Raw genomic sequence first — 21,752 nt, forward strand, 5'->3', positions numbered from 1 at the left:
AAGTCTTTCAGGTGTTGGATGTCTAATCAAAATGTCAAGGTCGCCAGGGGCTGTTCTGTGCTGACTGGCCACATGTCGGCTCACTGCAGGTGCTGAGCATTGTTTAGACCAAGTAGCCACGAGAATGACTGTAAGGGACTTGTTAAATTGCAACACTGTCTCAGATGAAGTTGGTTTTACACTAAAGGGAGAGTGGGAGGAAAGACGTCTACATACAGCCCCCCAGTCTGATATAGTAAACACAACAAGCACATGGGCCCCTAATGTTCTGTTCATGCATCTTAGATCGCATAAAAGAAATCAGGTATACTGGAAGAGGACACCTCACATACATTGTTGTGGCATGCTTAATCTTTTGTGTCCTCTCCCCCTCAGCATGGACGCACCAACCTTGAGGAACTCAATCAATAATGGGAGTTCTTAGTGGTAATTTCACTTAGGATCCAGTAACTAAAAATACCTATGGGTATACCCAGAGCATGTTTCTCTTAATTTATAGAGTCTCTGTGGTATGGTTAAAAGGAGTTGCACTGGGATGCTTCCTGAATATGATTCATATACCCATTTACCAACATGTTTTAGACTCTTAAGATGGCCAACAAGGTCAAATGCCTTCTTCTTCAGGGTGGTGTTTTATGGCTATCCCTAGCTATCTACAGTGTTAGTTACATTCTGGGTGTTAGTGATGAGGCCTACCCCTCTTATACCTGAGTAATGACACAGGAACAACTGATTATAAAGAGAAACAAGTATTTTTAGTATACATATTTTATCCAACTTATTGTGTTTGTTATAAAATATGTGTCTCTATCAACACACACCTACAATGAGTATATAAAAAACAAACAAAATCGGCGAGTGGCCCAGTGAATATATCACAGAAAAACATGGCAACTTTGAAAAAGTGATTTTGTGTGTGTTGTGACCTATCATAACTTACCCTATTATGGTTGCTTTTCATTCATCGGTTTTATGAGGAACACCTCCTTGAGGCACACTCTACAAAGGGTTTAAAATGATTGCTTATAGTGACACCTAGTCTTGAACATTTATACTCAGTTGTCTCCAAAGTGGTTGCTTGGCAGACACCCCCCCCCGCTGCAAGGATTGATTGCCATACTTGGGTTCATTCACGTCTCTTTATTGTTATGCGAGATGCTTCTTTAGAAGTAACCAGGTTAACAGACACCCCATATAACAATGCATGGTGGGCACAAAACATCATACAGATGCATAAAAAAATGAATACTATTAAAAAAGCACGCGATATACTGGCCTCTTTGTACAAGATATTTGTTTGCCTATTGTAAAATATGTACTCCATAGTGAGATATTTTACAAGTCAAGCAGCACTGGTTATGTTTGCCTGTTCTATTTACATTAATTTGGTCCCCAAAAAGTTGTCAATATGCAAAGACAGACATTAAAATAAACCCCAGTGGAGACCCTAGTACAGATATAAAGACACAATCCTAGCTTATTTCCAGAAATTCTTATTAAGAACTCACATTTTTGTTTGAGTTCCTCAAGGTGATACCTACCTACCCTGGGGGGAGAGGACACCAAGGACGAAGCATGCACAATAATGTGGGCAAGGCGTCCTCTTCCAGTATCTGGGGATATCCGATTTCTTTAGTTAAATTTAATATGAAGTTTGGCCTAGTTTTTCAGTCGATAAGTCGTTAAAATGGCTCTTGTTTCCACAGAAGGTAACTGCAAATCTTGCGGTTCTTCTGCTCCTCATACTATGACAATTAAAGAAGCACTTTCTTCGACTGGTGCACCATGTAGAGAGCCTAGCTCTGCCTCTGGTCAGCTATCTAGCCTTCTGGCCTTTGTCAAATCTAAGTACACCCCACCATCAGTGTAATGAGAGGAGGAGACTGCCCGCCCCTTCTCATCATCAGTGTTGTGATAGACATTAGGCATGCCCTGGAATGGTATGGAGTTGGAGCCAAAGACAGCCTTTACTCTCTGATAGTAGTGGCACCAGGGGAGAGATCAAGGTTAGACATCTAGCTGTACGCCTGCGCCTTGTGCTTTAGTTATATCATAACATAATATATGCCTGGAATAGGCCAACAACAGTTTGGGGTCAGAACCACCTTTGTAATCGGCTCCATTACCAGTGGTTGGCACTGGCAAAGAAGGAATTGACTTGTACCCTAAGGCAAGTGTGGCAGTCTGGATCGTCTAGGTCCAGCCCCTTGAAGGGGGACAGAGACAACAGTCAGGGTTGGGGGAGGATCAACCGGAGGGTGTCCTACTAAGGGATGCTACAACTCTGAAGGGCCCAACGATGCACCAGAGGGAGCGGGCAGCATCTAAAATATCTGCAGCATGGCCTCCATGAAGGTTGGAGTTTTCTGTGAGATCAATGACGGCCTTGGGTTTTCAGGGTGCAGTGGGACTAACTGAGGAGCTGGATCATATCTGGAAGACAATGGAGAGTAGGAACCTTTTAAGTGTCGCCCTCGCAACATCTCATCTGAATTTAAGTGGCAGGATAGGGTCTAGTCCCATTAGGCCTACTTGCACTTTTTCCACGCTTTTAAAATATAACTTACCTTTTTGAATTTGGCTTAGTTGGACACTGATCTCATGCCCTCGACTATTAATGAGTCGGTGACTTGGAACAGGAGCAGAACCTCTGTTTCAAAATAGACAGCCTCTTATGCTCAGTAACGTTACGCTTCATCTAACTCTTCCTGACTGCTTTTAGGTGTATAGAGCCACACTTATGACTTTGAGTCATAACCAGAGCTCAGGCATCAGAGATACACTTGTGGGGTCCTTCGACAACATCTGCTTCTTGCAGTTATGGCATGGCTTGAACTGAATTGCTTCAGGGGAAGACATCGTGCCTTTCACACTGACTGAAAAGAATTTGGAGTCCTCAGAAACCCGACAACTTAGGAGCAGAGCTCCAGATCTGCATGGGAGGGCACAGAAAGAAAGAAAGAAATGTAAATCAATGTGTAGGGTTGCTACTTATATGCAGCTATGCACTATAACTTCTGAGGTGTGGCAAAGTCACTGTGGATCCATATGGTGGCATTCACCAGCACATGGGAAGTACTGCTGGAACAATCTCTCAATCAAGCCTGGAGTCCAGGGACATTCTAAAGGCAAAGACTCTGATTTAGACAGATTCATTAGAAAGTTATGATAGGAACGCAAGGCTTAACAATTTGAAGAGAAGCCATCAGCTTCAAACATGTGATTTAAAAAAAGGTATTTCACTATAGAAGATTGAAGGATAGCCGACCAACATCTGGTGTAAATTAACTTGTACAACTAAACATATTTGCCAAAATCAAACACAACACTAGATGTACAAAATAGTAAAGTCCTTTGATTTAGAGGTACCTACCCACAACTCCATACTCTGAGAGAGAGCTGTTACACACGGTGTAGGGAGCCTGGTTTGGCCAAAGGTGGTTCATTGGTACACATGTCCTTTTGTCAACATCTTGGTCATGAAGCACATGGTGACGATGACTGTATTCAAATGCAAAAAAGATTGCTGTAAACATACTTCTAAAGACATCACTATTAACATGCATACGAGGGCAAGATATTTAAGATAAAATATTATGGATATAGGCAGAAAACTGTTTACATTAAAGAGACTGCTGTGAACACAAAGTAAGTGGAAAAGATGCCGTGAATTTAATCCTGTAGGATTATAACTTCATGTGAAGCAAAATTCCAAAGGGATTTAAAAACAATCTCTGGTGAACTCCTAGAAATCTGTCAGGCGTTGATTTCCATCAATACTCGCATGTGCTAAGTTCATGCATGTGAAATTTGAATCTGTGGGACGCTCCACAAGCTTACAAGTGGCTCAAATGTGGATTTGGATATTTCATACTTTTTCTCTCCACAGAGAACGCCTTTTTCTCACTTAAATAAAAGGTTGGTTTTGTCCAGGTTCACAACCCAGAGACACGTTAGAACTTACTTAAAAACAGTACACTAAAACAGAGCAAAACACCAGAAGGGTAAGCCTGGGACCAAGCATTTCAATACTTTCAACATAAATAGCTTATATCAAGTAGGGGTTTGACCAATTAATACTACAGAGGCAAGTTTGGGGAGAGGGGGTCAGGACTTGCATAGAATAACCTCGAAATGGTGCATGTTGTTAATAAAATCCTCTCTACTGAGCCCTGGGCCACAAGTCTGGGCCAGCGAGTTATATGTGACAACCCACCATCCACTTCATGCAAATGTGCAAATGCAATAAATGTCTGTGAACACCAACAATAGACCGACAGAGACCACAGATCAAGACTAAAAGAACACAAAAAGTGCCACCCCATGTCCTAGACTATCTCCAAAAACGGTGAAGCCTTTGACAACCTACATCACATTCACAGGAACAGTTTTATGCCTACAATCACTCAGTGTTGAGGCTTTAGCATTCTGACCTTTGCAACCCAGACAACAAAGGTTTTCCTCAGTCTCTGTATGTATTTCCTTTCAGCAACAGTTCAAGACTCATGTCTGGAACAGCCCTGGAATAAAATTTGCATCCATCCAGTAGCTCATACCAGGACCAACCCTTGCAGTATTTCAGACTAGTGCAGGGGTCTCCAACCTTTTCTGTATCGAGGGCTACTTCTGATCAGTGAAAATCATCATGAGCTACCGAAGGCTAAACAACTCACGCATGACTACCAGACCCCACCCTCCATGCCCAGCCTGCCCCCCCCCCAAACATAGAGCCATTTTCTTTAAATGGGAGAAAATTCAAGTGCAAACATATTCATAATGTGGAACTTTTTCTGCACTTTAAATTTCTCTCATTTAAAAAAATGACTGTATGTTTCAGCTCTAAATATGCCACAGTTATCTACTGCTCACTGGGAGGAAGATGCCTGCTGTTTGTAAATGCAACACTTTGTAAAAACAAATCATAAGGTAACTTTTCATTGTAATTTTTTCTGATTTAAAAGCATTGAGAAACATATTTTTGTTCTTACCTCCAGTATTGAGCTGAGAAGGTATTTTATTTAGGAATTAAATACTTTAGTGCTTCTATTCTTCACCTTTATGCCCTGGGTCATAAATCTGACTCAAGCACTGATCCTTATAAGGCCGTGTTAACTGCAGCCTAATGATAATACTGTGAAATAAATACAAATTTCCCTTAATGTTAAAAGAAAAATGTGATCCTGTGCTTATTTAAAAATGAACTCAGGCCATGTAGCTACTCAGAAGGTGTCTGTGAGCTACTGGTAGCTCATGATCAACTAGTTGCAGACACCTGTACTAGAAGATTAGAAGCACTGTGCAAGAAACACCACCTGCTTTGTTCATATTCTTCGTAGGAAACCCCCTCTACCTTCCCCAAAACAAAGTAGCCAAGGTGCTGGTTAGGGCCTATTTTCTTCTTAAAGAAATCCTCAATTGAGTTATTTAACCCACCTTCCTTTCTAGACCAAGGCCAGTTAATCAGCTAACCATAAGCTGCCTTTCTGCTGTTGTCAAGCTTATCCTCTAAATGGGCACTAAAGGCTGACAGTCAGTGAAAGTCTTGCTAGTTTCTCATAGTTGGGAATGGAAGACCTCCACACGCTCATTTTCCTTTCCAATATATGTCCTGCTATTTCCACCCCATGTAACATCGCCAGCAAAGCATATAACTTGTTCTCTACTGCCATTATTTTCTAGATGAGGAGTGCCACAAATGCCATCTTTAGTCTTTTAATTTCTCGTTAATTATATTTTTGTAGTCTTAAAACATCAACGACCCTATACACAAAGGGCCAGATGTAGCAAGGCATTAGCGCCTCGCAAACGGCGAAAAACGCCGTTTGCGAGGCGCTAATGCTCGCAAGCGATGCAGAAACACATTGTGCGAGTCAGAACCAACTCGCAAAATGTGTTTCCGACTCGCAAATAGGAAGGGGTGTTCCCTTCCTATTTGCGACTCGCACCGCAATGTAAGTTGATTTGCGACCGATAAACTCGCAGTTACCATCCACTTGAAGTGGATGGTAACTCATTCGCAAACGGGAAGGGGTCCCCATGGGACCACTTCCCCTTTGTGAATGATCACAAAATTATTTTTTCAGAGCAGGCAGTGGTCCTATGGACCACTGCCTACTCTGAAAAAAACCGAAACAAAATGTTTCGGTATTTTTTTAATTTTGCAACTCCTTTAAGGAAAACGGGCTGCAAAATGGAGAAAAAAAAAACTGCTTTATTTAAAAGCAGTCACGGACATGGTGGTCTGCTGTCTCCAGCAGGCCACCATCCCCGTGAGTGCCTAGACTCGCTATGGGGTCGCAAACTGCGACCCACCTCATAAATATTTATGAGGTGGGTCTTTGCGACCCCATAGCGAGTCGCAGAAGGTGTCTGAGACACCTTTCTGCATACCAATTTGCGAGTTGCAAATTGCGAGTCGGAAGGACTCGCAATTTGCAACTCGCAAATTGGTTTCTTCCTACATCTGTCCCAAAGTGTATAAAAATAATTCAGGCAGTTTTCATCAGCCACTAGATTACAAGCTTTAGAGAAACAGTAAAATAGTGACCAGTCACAGAACATCTAATTCAAAGGTACCTCAGACAGGTTTCATTCAGGCCATAACTGAGCATTCCTTCCTTACCAATGCGATCTTGTAAGTGCCCATTTGACAGTGCAGAGGAAACCAGGCTGTAGGTTTACTTGAGAGCTCCTCCACAACTCTTGCTTCCACTAGCACTAGGAGTACGGCTGAGCGCTGGGCACTCTTCAAATTGTGAAATTCTGGCTACCAAAGCGACAGCGAAACAGAATTTGGAGGAAGTATCCATCCCAATGCTCATGAAGCCTCGTCTGTCCTGCTTGTGTTCAAAGTGACCAAAAACTTGAGATATGTATGTGTACACTTACAAAGTGACAGCTTGGGAAAATTCCCCAACTTCTGCAGGTCGGGGCACCCAAATGATAAATCTGCAAAATGTCATCACATCGGTGGAAATTTCACAAAAGCAAATGTATTTTGCACAAATAAAATTCCATTCAACCTCAATTCCGTGAGTCAGCATACGCAATTTACGTAACCAAACTGGCTATGTTGTACTCCTAAACTCAAGTTGGGTGTGCCACATTATTCCTCAATTTTGCTTACAAGAAATTTGCAGTCAGTGCCTTTTCTAAAATGATAATTGTACACATAGAAAAAAAGATATACATTTGCTTAGCTGGTGGATACAAACATATGCAGAAAGTGTTTATGCTGATATCTGTACACACACACACACAGAAAGAGTACGCCAAAACAGGAAAAAGCTAAACAAGTCTTTATTTATGGTCAAAGAAGGAGCATTTCTCTGAATTTATATGTATACAAGTAGAAGTTCATAATTTGCCGTGAGCTGCATGTTTATTTTCTATGAAGTATCATAACGGTACTTAACAAAGAAACTCATGCAATTTACTACAATGGTTTTTATTTTTGTAACAATGTATGTTTTTTTATACTGCAAACACAGTTAAGAAACAACATATCATTAGATGTCAGTGTGACCCCAGCCCCCCCCAAAGAACAGTATTGGAACATTTACAGTAAGGCCAAAATAGGAGGGTAACTAACACGTGGAATTATAATGTTAAGTGAATAATTGCGGCTACAGATTTTTTTTCTGAATTGCCATGTGGTTTTACCAACATGGTGTTGTCTTGGCTCTTAGCGTGGAATTGTCCTCCAAAGACTGCTAGTTTATCAGCTAGTAATGCTGGTTTTTGTGTCTAAAAGCCTCGTAGGTGATGTCGCTGGTCTTGAAGATGATGTGGACCTGGAGAATTTCATCAGGGACTTTATTAGATTAACCGCAGTATGTAAAATGCCTTCAGGTGTGCCAAAGAAAAGGGTGGGTATTTTGCAGTATGTTGCCTCCAGACAGGTGGAAGACCAGCATTGCTGTTTATTTAATTTCGATTTTGAGTAGGAAGCGTTTCACTTTTTCAGGCTGGAGAGCAACTACATGCTGCGTTCAAATGCTTCAAAGGGAAAAGAAGGGAAAAAACAACGGGTGTCTCACTGGGAGAGTGAGTCTATGGAGGCAGAGAAAAAACAATGGGTGTCTTACTGGGAGTGAGAATATGGGGACAGAGCGCGAATGTGCTTGAAGGAACTCGACTGATGAGTGAGTAAAAAGTGGAAAGGACAAAGAGAAAGTAAATAGGTTAGTGACAGTCATGATGTGAGCATGGAAAGGGAGTGGGTGATGCAAAAGAATGAGAGCAGAAAGGTTCAGAATGGTGACAATGAGAGTGGATGAGGTAAAAGAGTGAAGGTGGGTCAGTGGGCGCAAAGGACCGCTGGAAAGAAAAAACAAACAAGAGGAGGTTGTTAAAGGAGGTACTGAGAGCCGGGAGATCAGTGAGTCACAAACTCTGAAAGTAAACTAAAGATATGGGAAAATATATCGGAAAAGAAGGCAAGCATTTTGTGACAAGATGTGATTTATAACAAAATTTAGCTTTTATCCATATAACGTACTTTATAATTTCCAGTCATCTGAAATTTGTGGCTCAGAGAAGATAGACTAAGTGCCTGCAATGTCGCTTAGGAACCAGTGGCTACTTCAGTACAAAGTTAATGTACAGGTCTGTATTCAAATCACTTGTTTTTTAATTTTAAATAACACATTTTATTAGGTTTTTCATCCAAGAAACAGTACCTTGCATATACATTTTATCACTCCCCGTTTCCAGCCCCGTCTTTCTGCCTGCGTTCTTCTTGCTTGGCAAGGTCTACCCTCACCCAACCTCCCCCACCACACCTAAAGAATTTGCCCCGAGCATTTCCCCCATATTTTGTTGTTTACGGGGACAACCTCTGGCCTCATAAATCGACCTGCAGGGCGCCCCAGTCACTCCACAACCCCATTGTGTAAGGGTAGGAGGGCCAGGTGCCTGACACTAGGCCACAATATCTCTCTTAGCCACTAAGAGAGCAGTTCCTAAACATGATCTGGCAGATCTAGGTCCTCCAATCCCTTCCATCCCTCCCAGCAGGATCATAATAGGGGAGAGGAGAACTTCCCATCCCAGAACCCTTGTCAGTTCAGCCACCACCATCGACCATTAATTTTAAATTGGGCTGCAGAACCATACCATGTGATAAAAGTAATCCGGACCACTGCTACAGCGGGGTCAGGGGTCAGGTGTAGACCTGCACAATAAAGTTGCGATGTGGAGAGGTATGTGACATGGAGCTAGCAGAGTTGGATTAGCCGTAGGTGCAATGAAGTAGTGATCATTCTAGGTGCCATCAAGGCATCACCCAGGTCTTCCTCCCCAAGAGGTCCCACCCACTCCTCCCACCGAGATCTAAAGGTCTTGAGGTCTCCCGGGGTATTTAAGATGAGTGTACAGTATATATGAGATATTTTCCCCTTGCCCACAGACCCTATAAAAAAGTTTGGCTTCAAGGGGATTGAACTCTGGCAGGGGGGTGCCACTGGGCATCTGAGTTGCAGATACTTATTGAAATTTTTGTTTGTGAGTGCCAATTTAAACTTAATTTTCCTGGAATGAGTTCATTTGCGTTACTGACCAGACATCCTCCATTCGTGACAGGCCAATATTGTCCCACAGCACAAAGCCCTGCAGCTGCGTCATGCCCCACAGCACAAAGCCCTGCAGCTGCGTCATGCTTCGAAGCCAAGTGCAGCGCCAGAGAAGCGTTTGTTGTGTAATTTTGTTCAGCCATTGGATGTGGTGCAGAGCCATTCTCCAAGCCAGTAACGGCAATTTGGACAACCCTAAGCAGAAAGCCGGGTAGTCCCATCCTCTGTTGAGCCACTCATGAATTACCAGGATGTGGGACGCCAAGTAATACAGGTACAGGTTTGTCATACCCAAAACCCCTTCAAACGTTGTGCGTTGAACACTTTTGAAGTGCCAACCGGGAGCGTATCCTCTTCCAAAGGGAGGAGGAGATCATGTCTCTGTCCAGTAGACAAAACCAGTTCCGTGGTATGTCAATTGGAATATTTTGAAAAACATGGAAAACCACAGCAGCACCATCATTTTAAACAGGGCTACCTGGCAAGTGACATTTAAAGGAGGTGCTGCCAGTTAGCAAAATCTTGTTTGGTTTTCCTAAATAAGGGTTCCAGGTTAGAACTCCACGTGAGTTACGGAACTACGGACACCCATATACCTAGATATTTCATGCTCGAGCGCAGGATAAGAATGTAATTTTGACAGGCAAAACAATCCTGAGAGGGGCCCCGGGGCACCAACACCGACTTAGAAGGGTTCAGCCTGAGTCCGAGGTGGCTCTGAGACACTGAAGAAGGTGTCTGCAAGAGGCCCGGAAAGAGCAGGGTTAGCTAGATATAGGAGGACATCATCCGGGTGATCTGGTCTTCCCTCCCATCTCCCCAATTCCAGCACTGAATCAGAGGGTCAGTACGAATCAAATATGCCAGAGGCTCAATCGCAAGCGCAAACAAAAGGAGAGACAGGGGGCACCCCTGCCGGGTTTCCCTGTCCGACGGCAAGAGAGGCAAACAGGACACCAATGACTTGCACTCTTGATGTGGGATTGGAGCAAAGGGCCTGTACCAGTCTGCAGAATCGGGAACCAATCCCAGCACAGACCAATACTGCCCTCTGATAACCCCAGTCCACCATATCAAACGCCTTCTCGTAGTCGAGAAATAACAGTGCAAGTTAAGCTGGGAGCTGGTGTCTGCGGGCAAGGGCCACATGAAGGCGTCAAAGACAGTGGTTTGTGCTCCGCCCCGGCATGAAGCAGCTCTGGTCTGGATGGATTAGAGTGGGGATAACACGTCTCAATCAAGAGGACAACAAGGTGGCAAATATCTTGACCTCACAGTTGATAAGAGAGATGGTCCGGTAGGCTCCACACGACACTGCAGGAGGCTGGGTCTTCGGGATTACTATGATTGTTGCTGCATCCAGTTCCGATGGAAAAGAGTCCGTGTGTTCTATCTCTTGATAAATAGCTAATCGTTTAGGAACTAAAATGTCACAAAACGTAGTGTAATATTCCTTAGCGAAGCCATCTGCCTCGGGAGTTTTTCCGGATGCCATCTCCGCAAGAGCTGCGGTGATTTCATTATCCATAAGGGGTTCTTCCAGCAACTGGCCTTTCGAACTGGAAATGCGAGGGAGGGAATATTCCTCAAGGAACTGCTTAGAGTATTCTGCGTCAGGTTGAGACAGGACCATGTAAAGAGTACGGTAGTACTGCGCAAATGCTTGTGCTATTTCAGTGGATGTGCGTACTCTGTTAGCCGTGTCATCCATCAATCAATCATTTCGGCCATATATATTTGCCTGCGTAGCTCTTCATATGTGTTTGGCAGCATCAAGAGAGAGCCGATGTATATCATCTCTTTTTAGGCCTGATGTCCGTTCTGAGTGTACCCCCTTGCAATATTAGCTTGTATCTGCAGGGCCTGGGCTTTCAAACGGGTAATTTGGAGCAGGCAGGCTTTTTCCTGCGTTCTCAGATGACCCTTGGTGAAGCTACCAGTGTCTTCTTGCTGGTGGCCCAAATGGTGTCGGCAGAAGAGACCGAACACTCATCGTCTTTAAAGTAATTCTGAATCTCCCTCTCTAGAGCTTGAACAAGGAATTTATCCTGCAAATACCAAGCATTAAGACGCCACATTGGATGAATGCCTTCCCTGGGAGATCCCAGATGAACTAGGTTAAGTGCATGATCTGAGATACCTCTTGGCAAGATTTAGATTTGAGTGATGCAGTGGCAGTCCCGCACCAGCATGAATACCATGTCAATGCCTAAGTGAGTATGATGGGCCGAAGACATGTGATTCAACTGTTGCTGTCTTGAGTGCCGTGTCCGCCCCGTATAGCTTAAGCCTAATGAGGTGATCCAGTCTGACAAGTGACAAGCATTTGTGTGTTGGGACGCGGAAGGTGGGCCGAAGTATCCAGCTCAGGATCCAGAACAGTGTTGATGTCACCCCCTATCAGAGTCAGTCCCTGAGGGAGATCAAGTAAATTGGATGACAAGTCCAGGAGAAAGACATGAAGTGCCACGGGTAGGGCATATATACTCACCAAGTTAAAAATGCAACCCTTGTGCGTGCCTGTCAGGGTTAGAAAGGGGCCTTGTGGATCCCCGGAGAAACCACCAGAGGGAAGGATCTGTTCAGCTCATTAGCTGCCCCTCTAGAGCCCCTAGCATGCCCTGCATGAAATACACAATCAAATCCTTTACGGGCCAGGAAGGGACATTGGCTACCCAAAAGATGAGTCTCTTGCAGCAGCAATACATCTGGGGAATGGCAGTGCACAAAATAAAAAACTGCTGCTATCTAGTGGGCCATTAACATTCCATGACAGGACACGTAAATGTGTCATTCTCCGGTTTGTACTAAACGGTCACTAGGGGTGGAGAAGGGGTCCTCACAACACATCTCCCAGCTTGGGGTGTTGTATAAGGGTCAACAGAGGCCAGACGGAGTACCCTTATTAGCCAAGATGGGGAAATGAACACGTTCAAGGGGAAATGAACACGTTCACGGAGGTGGACCTGTGAAAGCTTCAAGTATCATCCAAGGTAGAAACATCCAAAATATCAAACAAGCAAACAGTACAGAATCCCTTCCCCCCAACTCCCACCCCTCCCCATACTTCCCTCCACAAAGCATCTGTTGTTCCCCCGCCCAAATGATAAAAACATTACAAGAATTCACAACAAAACCGTAAATAAAGGGGAAGGGTAATTCCAACTGAACCCAGAAAGAAGAGGAGCGTGACGGTGGACCCCTCCTTCTTAAGGATAAATGTTAGCCTTCTGTACTACTATTTGTCTGTGTTATGTGTGAAATATCAGTGCTGTGATCGCAATCAAGAGTTGTATCCGAGTAGGAACAGGTTCATAGAGCCGCTGGCCTGAAGAGGTACCCCCAGCTCGCCTACAGCTAGTGTGTTTCCCTCATCTTTTCCTGCTGTCATATGCATCCCCGACTGCAGAGGAACCCCCCTGCGCAAGGGGGGGACCTGGAGCAGGAGTCTGAGGCCCCCCCGCGGTCGTCGCATTGGGCGTGTCCTGTGACACTGAGCCTGAGGTTTCCCTCCCGTGTCCACCAGGTCTGGTACTGTCCTGTGCGGTTCTCCAGACGGTGTCGGCGGGGGCACTCCCCTGTAAGCCATTGCCATGTCATATCAAATAAATTAGTTTTATTCTCATCGATTACTCGCAATTTAGCTGGGAAAAGGAGGCGATATTGGAGCCCCATGGCCCTCATTTTCTGTTTGGCTTCAGTATATGAGCGCCTCTGCTGCTGGACCTCCCTCATATAATCTGGGAAGATAAGGACCTTAGATTCTCTGCAGTGAAGGTCTGGGTGTGTGAGGGTCTCCTTAAGGACTGCATCTCTGTCAGGAAAATTTAGGATTTGCACTATAAGTGGCCTACGTGGCGCTCCAGGAGGTGGCTTTGGCGCCAAAGCCTGGTGGGCACATTCAATCGCAAACCATGGTGTGAGGAGGTCTGCGGGCATCCATTTCCTGATCCATGCCTCGAGAAAGTCAGCTACTTGTTGGGGTTCTACTCCTTCCGACACTGCCACTAGTCGAAGGTTGTTGCGCTAAGATCTATTTCGGCATCCTCATCACGACAATTAGGCTCTGACGTGCGTGCAAGCAGCTTCGTCATTTGTGTTTTGAGGACACCCACCTCATCTTTCACTGTGGATTTCCTGGATTCCGCTTCAGCAATGCGTGCTGTCGCGTTGCGCATATCCTGTCTAAGCAAGGCAACATCTTCATGAACCTCTCCAATTTTTTTCTCCACTGCTGATTGAGATATTTGAATGGCTTGAAGGATAGTCTCTAAATCAGTGCTTGTGGGTGGCAACTTAACCCCCACTGAATTCCTAACGGCAACAGTGGTGTGGCCGGCAATATAATGGTCTATGTGAGCCTGGACTGCTGTGGAGGGTACTGTCATGTCTTTCCTCATGTCTCTCAGCCACTCTAATGAGAGCCTCAGCCATGTCGTCACCACTGCCCCACAGCACTACTTGAGATAAGTCAGAGTGTTCAGAGCAGATAGTGTATTGGGGGTCTCAGCGTTTTCCTATCCCCGGCCACGAATGAGACTCCATCCCGGGGAGAGCAGGGACCCGTGCTGCCCTCGTTTACTGCATACGGACACCAGGGGCCACGACCAGCCCACGTACTGTAGCCACTCCAGGGAGGTGCTCGGTATGGAGGTATCTCAGGTATGTTACATCGAATGTATGTGGCATCAAGTGCCACTCCCTCCTCTCTGAACCCCACATCAGCGGGGCCAACCAGAATCAAGGCCAGATCGCCCTCTTCCTCTGGCAGATCTCTGCTCCTGCAGTAGCTTGTAGTGGAAAGCCTTGGGTGGGGATTGGTCCCAAGAGACCAGAGCATCCACAGGGGGCCCTGGGGTCGGTGTGGCCCCAGACCCGAGGGCGTGAGTCCGGACCCCCTCAGGATGTGCTAGGCCCTGCCCCTCCAGTTGGGGCCAGTGTCTAATTCCCTCAATCCGTGGGGTGGTGTAATGGAGAGGGGTACGGCGGTGTCACCTCAGGCGAACATTAGGATCCAGGCTGCCCACTCCTCGGATGTCATCCAGGGCAGTCCGTGGCTCCGTCAGCCGACCAGGTGCACCAGGGCACCAAAAACCAACACTCGGCCCCAGGGCAGGTAGCCACCAGCAGCGTTTTCCCCACCGCTCCTCCATTTTCATTTCCATCCTTGGAGCTGGAACACCGCCCCTCTTCGGGGCCAGTCAGGGCAGCCCACGGCTCCGCTGCCACTCCCCGGGCCACAGAGCATACTGCCTCCAATCTCCTTCCCGGCAGGCACCAGCAGCAGCAGACTCACTGCTCCTCTTACTCCACTCCCATCCGGATGCCCTCGACCGGGGGGCGGGGCTACGGCTCACTCCCCAGCCAGCAACAGTCGTGGGGGCCTCCAAGCAAGGGACCCACAGTAGACATCCCAAGGGGCTCTGCCCCCTACACTCTCTTGCTGTATTCCTGCATCTGTGCGGTTGACCAGCACAAGCGCAGTCCAAGCCGCGAGGGACATTATTTTGTAGTCGCCTCACGGCCCTTGCAGTTCCACCTCTTTTCCAGTCCTTCACCTCCAGCGACAGGGACCACCTCTCATCAGCTGAACATCAGGCGAGTCATCAAAGTGTGCCCGACGGCAAAGTGTTGCCCTCGATGGCATATCTTTAGGACAGATGACGGAGGGACCCTGAAGCACTCAGAGTGCGACCGCCATCTTAACGTCCTTAGCCACACCCCCCTCCAAAGCACTCATTTAAAAAAACAATTTTACAAAGTACACATCGTCAGACAATTTCAAAAGAAAGAATGTAGTTACGTGCACAAAAGAGATATTCAAAAGCGAGAAATACCCACTGATTTGTGAAAGAAGGAGCACGTATATCTATGAACAGAACATACCATGAAGTAGTTTTGTCAGAATACCTTTGAATCTTTACAACAGCATGAAATTCAAGAGCTTTATTGATTTCTTGTTGAATTGCCAAAATTTACCAAGTGTTAAAGAGACTGAAGTTTGCACATTCAAACACAAAACAAAGGTCGGAAATAGTCATTAAGAAGATAAGTAGACAAGTGCAAGAGCATTAAGTACAGTACAGGGCTCATTACAGAAAGTGAACATTATTATGGGTTGCTGGAGGAAAAGATCCATAAAGGTAGTAAACGAGAGGAAATATGATTAGGCCAAAACTTAATTGGCTTAAAAGCCACCACAGTCATAAAGGAGTCTCATTAAAGGCATAAACAATGACTAAAGAGAGGATAAAAAGACAGGTCGGAGTAATCACTTTTTAAGTCAATTGTGACACACGTACCCAGCAACGTGCAACAGGAGAGTATGTCCACAAAACCTCCATTATAGGTCTAGCTTGAAAGCTTGCTGTTTGCCATACCTACTGTTACCAATTCTTTTAAAGTCTACATAAAGTAGCCTTTTGGCTTTAAAAGAGGAGTATAACTCACTCATCTCATTTTATTGGCCTTTCAATATATTATTACAAGTCCTGTTGTTTGCGTTCATGAACCACGAATATTCAGACGTTTATCTTCTAATCACACATTTAATTATTTATTTAATGGATACACTGCATACAGAAAACAATTGATTTTTTTCCCTGCAGCAGCCCTTTCTTGTAATGTTTTAATCAGGATTCAAAATGCAAGCTAGTTTCTTTCAAAGGCCTTATCAACCACGCAAGAGGAGGGACACTGTTGATAAAGCAATGCATTTTTGTGATGGATGGCTTTTGGGGAACGGAAGTGTCCTTCATTATTATCATCTGTATTTGACCAAATGTAGCTTCAGTACATGGCATTACGACCTTTAGAAAGTGTGTTACGTTAAATATAGCTCTCCTATTGGGGACAGGGACTACTGCAGTAGAAGGTTGCTAGATCCACCAGGTTAGAATAAGAAGTTTTGTTTATTTATTAAACAGATACATATTATATTCCTATGAGGTATTTCTATAGCACAAGCCCAGCCAAAAGGTAGTGGAGCACTGTAAAGGGTCCAGAGGGTCCAGAGAAGCATAAATTCGATGAGGGTTAGAGGAGCTCGCTGGTTTGTGAACTGCCAATGCATTTTCATGTAGTGCTCTTTAAAGTGGTGCTGTTGGAGCAAAAAAGTCCCCTGCATGGTGACAGACATGTACCCCTACTTAATTCCCTATCTGTATGGATATCTGGACCACTGAATGATTTTTGGTCATGGGCAAACACGGATCATGTAAGCGTGCCATGACCCGGGCTTGTCCCAAGGTAATGCGTGGTTTGGTTACCCCAGGAGGGGAGAAGCAAGCGCTACCATCATAAAAGTACCTGATTACTCCCCTACCAAAAGTTAAATGGCATAAGTACCGTGCTGGCAAAATAACGATTTTTCATTCAAAGGTAATAAGTAGTGAGAACAGGCCTTTTTACCTGTGTCACTGAAGTGTGCCTACTGACCTACTCATGCAAAATTCCATGGCTGTGTGTTAAATTACCATTGGCCTCCACCGATTGTAAGTAGCACCAGATACCACAGGTTTACTTGTGTGTGCATGCCAGGATGCATGTGTGTGCTTGCATATGGTATATAACATGGAAGCTTGTGGATTCAGACTATAAAGGTGGGAGCCATACTCCCACACTTTGTTCAACACTACTGTTCATCTCAAGAAAGGTGGAGACTGCAAGGCTGCGTGTTGCTGTAACCATGATTAGTAGGTCTGTCTGACTCACACATGGCTGATGGGCCATCATCCAGGAAGCCAGGAACACCTGCTCTGTGTCTGGAGCACCAGCCTACTTCTTACCTGCCAAGACCAGTGTGCACTGGGAGGAGGAGGAGGAGAAAGCCTGGAGGGAGCAAGGATGAGAAGGGATTCTGGCAAGTGGATCGTTGTGAGCATGGCCAGGGTCCATTCAGTACCAGTGTTGGAGAGTGCCATCTGCTGTCTGGTAGAAGTCGGTAACTCCCGCCGGGAGGCCATGAAGTTGCAGGCTGTAGGTGGGGTCATGGGTCCCATTGGGGCCATTGCCCGTGTCTGTGACCTCCCGTATATTTTGAGGTGACCATTAACAGTGCTGGGGTCCCGCACATTGCCACTGAGACTTTTGGAGCCGTTGCCCATGGCAGCTCTGGCTACTGGGATTTTCACCTGTCTTTGGACTCCCTTATATCAGAAAGAGGTCACCGAGACTGTTGGACCCATGGGCTGGAAGAACCTACTTCACGGGGATCGTCACCGATGCCCATGACCCCCAGATGGCAGTAAGGGGCCACTAGGAACACTGGGTCATCACCAATGTTCCCTGTAAGGCGCGCACGCACCTTTCCTTCCCCCATCGCGCAGGCCCCTTTGGCAAGCGTACACGTTGTGCTGTTATCAAATTTTCCACCATTCCTATACTTTGTGGTAGTTTATATGCGTTATCACTTTCTAAGCCTAAATAAGCCTTTTAGAGCGATATACGTGCTCCCCTAAGGCAGATAATGCTCATATTTGAATCTGGATTGAAGTCAATGAAAGCAGCGTTTAAATGCTGCGGGGAGTGTTTTAAACATCATTTGGCGTACTTTAGCATACAAGCGAGGAAGTGATATTTGTCTTGGAAATTAATGGTTAATGAGCTAGGAAATGCTTCAGAACAGTAGAAAATGTGCTGTTATCGAATGTTCCACCATTCCTATACTTTGTGGTAGTTTATATGCGTTATCACTTTCTAAGCCTAAATAAGCCTTTTAGAACAATATACGTGCTCCCCTAACAGGTCATGTCCTTGGGGTGTGCAACCAGGTCACAAAACTGCCTTGATGCCCTATTGCATGGAGCAATGATATCCCTTTTTTGCTTTAGTGGTATGGAGAGGATAATGCCAAAGATCTTGGCTAGTTATGCGCTGCGCACGCGTGAATGGTCAATTTCTTGGCGCACGTATCCTTGGCTGCAGCGCACAGAGACTGCACACTGCCGCACACAGTGGAAAAAAATTAGAGGGAACATTGGTCATCACCTGTGTTAAAGGAGTCTCAGAGACCATCATAGGGACTCAGAGAGTCAGAGAATCATAGATACAAGTCGTCACTGTGTGGCACTGCTGTTGCTGCAACACATTAACGGCAAGAACCGAGAAGAAGGAGCTGCTGCACCTGGAAGGCGGTGCTGTCTGCTGCCTCAGCGCACCAACCTCACTGACATCAGGAGGATACAGTGCTAAATGCTCATTGTTGGAATGCAGGCAAGACACTTGGTTGCTTTTGAAAGCCACTGTTGGGACAGAAGAAGCAGCGCCACAGAAACTTTTGGAAGTTGTACGAGCTTGCCGGTTTACAACATGAAGAGCTGAACTTCCGAGGCTAAAGCCAGACACTAATGCACATGCTAATGTGAGCCGCACCTGGACTAACCTCCTGAAACCCGCCAAGGATGCAGTGTTTAGCATACAGTTAGAACAGGGATAGAGAACCTGCGAGGGGCTGCACTCTGTACTAGGGCGCTAGCCTTGAAAGATAACTGTGTGGATTATTTAGTATATTGTTTTTGCATGTAGAGTAAATACTGCTTCACTACCCAAACTAAGTATTAGGCTTGACATTCAAATTTTTGAACTCACTGTGGGTCTTTTGTTTCTGTAATTCCTGCTTGCTCTCTGGCTCTCTGAATCAGGTTTTGACAGGTGCTTCTTCAACTCTTCCCTAAATAGGAGCAGCAGTAGGGAGATCCTGATGGATATAGAAATGTTGCTTCCAAACTTGGGTGCACAAAGGAGAATGTCAGCAGCCTGTTTTTTTTAATCCTTTATACTGCATAGTCTGCCGTCTCAAAATGTCCAACCTGTGGGTGTGCCAAGAACAACTAGAAAGTGAGCCTGTTGGAATGGTGGGAGGAGCTGTTGACTCTGAGTGCTTTTAAATGGCATGCTGGCTTCGAAGCTGGTGTGGGCTAGCAAGTAGAGCCAATGAAGTTCCCTCAGGATTGTGGTGATGTGATCATATTTCTTTAGGCCCTGGCTGAGATGCGCTGCAGTGTGTGGGGTGTCCTTAAGAGGTCCCACTGTGGGAGGCTCCGGAGCAGGGTGTTGGCATCATCCAGATGTAAGAATAGGAGGATTTGAACAGCAGTGCTAACACAGCATTCTGGGAGAAATTACTTCACTTTCTTTAGAAGACAGAGCTGGCACCAGGCCATCATTCTTTTTTTGGCAATGTGCTGCTTGAAGGTGAGGATGGTGTCTAGGGTGATTTCAATTGACCTGGTATTCAGTAAAACTTGGGCTTCTAAACTGTCAAGGTTCATGTGATTGAGACAGGTTTGTATTGTTTCATGTTTGTTGTTAATGGCTAATTGTGAATATTCTGATTTAGGCCCTCATTACAACATTGGCGGTAACTGCCGCTTACCGCCATGCTGACTACCGTCAACATACCGCGGCGGTATACCGCTACCCATATTATGACCCACACATAGAAATCCGCAACTATACAAACACACACACAAGTCTATCAGCCCAAAGGTCAGTGATAAAATGGTGGTACCAAAACCCACACCGTTATGCCAACAGAAATACGCCCACAGCATCATGACCCACGAATCAGTGCGGCGGTCATTCAACCGCAGTAAACCACTGGCGGTACACACTGCTGCGCTCAAAATACACACACACATACAAAACTACACCAAATTGGACAATTCAAACTACACACACCTGACACACATACACACACCACATCCACACCACTATAAAACACACACACACACACACACACACTACCCACAACCCTTTACGACCCAAAGATTTTGACAAATGAGAGAGACAAGCAGGAGCACCCACTGAATCTGAGCCACAAAACACCATCACCCATACACCATCCACGCACCTCACAGCACACACCCCAACAAATCACTCCACCCACCCTCACACATACCACTCACACTACACCCATGGCACCACAAAGACACCCCAGGTTCTCAGAGGAGGAGCCCAAGGGTCATGGTGGAGGAAATCATCCGGGTAGAGCCCCAGCTATTCGGATCACAGGTGCAGCAGACATCTATTGCAAGGAAGACGGAGCTATGGCGGAGAGTCGTGGACAGGGTCAACGCCGTGGGACAGCACCCAGAACAAGGGATGACATCAGGAAGAGGTGGAACGACCTAGGGTGGAAGGTACGTTCCGTGGTTGCAAGACACCAGATAGCTGTACAGAGGACTGGCGGTGGACCCCCACCTCCTCCCCCACAACTAACAACATGGGAGGAGCAAGTCTTGGCGATTATGCATCCTGAGGGCCTGGCAGGAGTCGCAGGAGGACTGGACTTTGGTAAGTCAAATCCTTACTACTTTATCCCCCACCCTACCTGCATGCCATCACAGACAACAACCCCTACCCTAACCCCTATCACTCCACCACCTCACATATACCCCACCATCACAACCCACCATTCCCAATATCAAGCCCTGCATGCAACAGCAATGCATAAACCCCCATCACAGACCTGCATGGACACCCATCACCACAGCATGCACACTAGTGACAATCACTTAGCCAAACCAATCACAACTCACACAAGCCAAAGCTGACTTGCTAATATTAACCATAGAAAGAAACATACCCATGCACATGATGGCACACGCAGAAACAATAACATTGCATTTACATCCCCACAGGACCCCCACTCAACGTCACCAGAGAGGAGGTGCCAGCCACATCCAGTCCCCCCCAGAACAGGCCCACAGTGATGACAGCAGCTCTGCATGCCTGGATCACGATGACCAACCTGGCCTATCAGGGACCTCTGGACAGTCGGTTACCCAGGCGCAGTCCCAACCCACCACAGAGCCTCCCTCCTCAGGAAACACAACCACAGCACCCACCCAGCAGGCCCATCCTTCTGTCCCCGGGACACGTCAATCAGCAGTGTGTCCACCACTACAGGGACCCCAGGCAGGCAACCCCACAAACACAGGACGATCAGGGACCTGGGGTCAGTGACAGTGGGCATACGGTTCAGGGGACAGAGGCACAGGACAACAGGGAAGATGGGAGGAATGCTGTGCGACAGGGGGAGGACAGGCCCAGGGAACCGACTCTCCACAAGCCACTCACAAACATCCTGGGAGCATACCATCATTCCCAGGAGACCATGGGCCAGATACTGGCCAAGTTGCAGGATACCCAGCGGCTGCAGGAGGGACAGTAGCTGGG

The 21,752-nt window shown here is 46.1% G+C and overlaps 1 protein-coding gene across 1 annotated transcript in view; it reads right to left on the minus strand.

The window, feature by feature from the left end:
* Nucleotides 1-21,752, minus strand: part of OGDHL (oxoglutarate dehydrogenase L) — a 664,251-nt gene that overhangs the window by 277,577 nt on the left and 364,922 nt on the right. The window contains exon 16 of the mRNA XM_069240663.1: nt 3,374-3,501. Within this exon, the coding sequence (XP_069096764.1) occupies nt 3,374-3,501 (128 nt within the window). The remainder of the gene's footprint in view (nt 1-3,373; nt 3,502-21,752) is intronic.

Source organism: Pleurodeles waltl, chromosome 6 (assembly GCF_031143425.1).
Source record: "Pleurodeles waltl isolate 20211129_DDA chromosome 6, aPleWal1.hap1.20221129, whole genome shotgun sequence".
NCBI lineage: Eukaryota > Metazoa > Chordata > Amphibia > Caudata > Salamandridae > Pleurodeles > Pleurodeles waltl.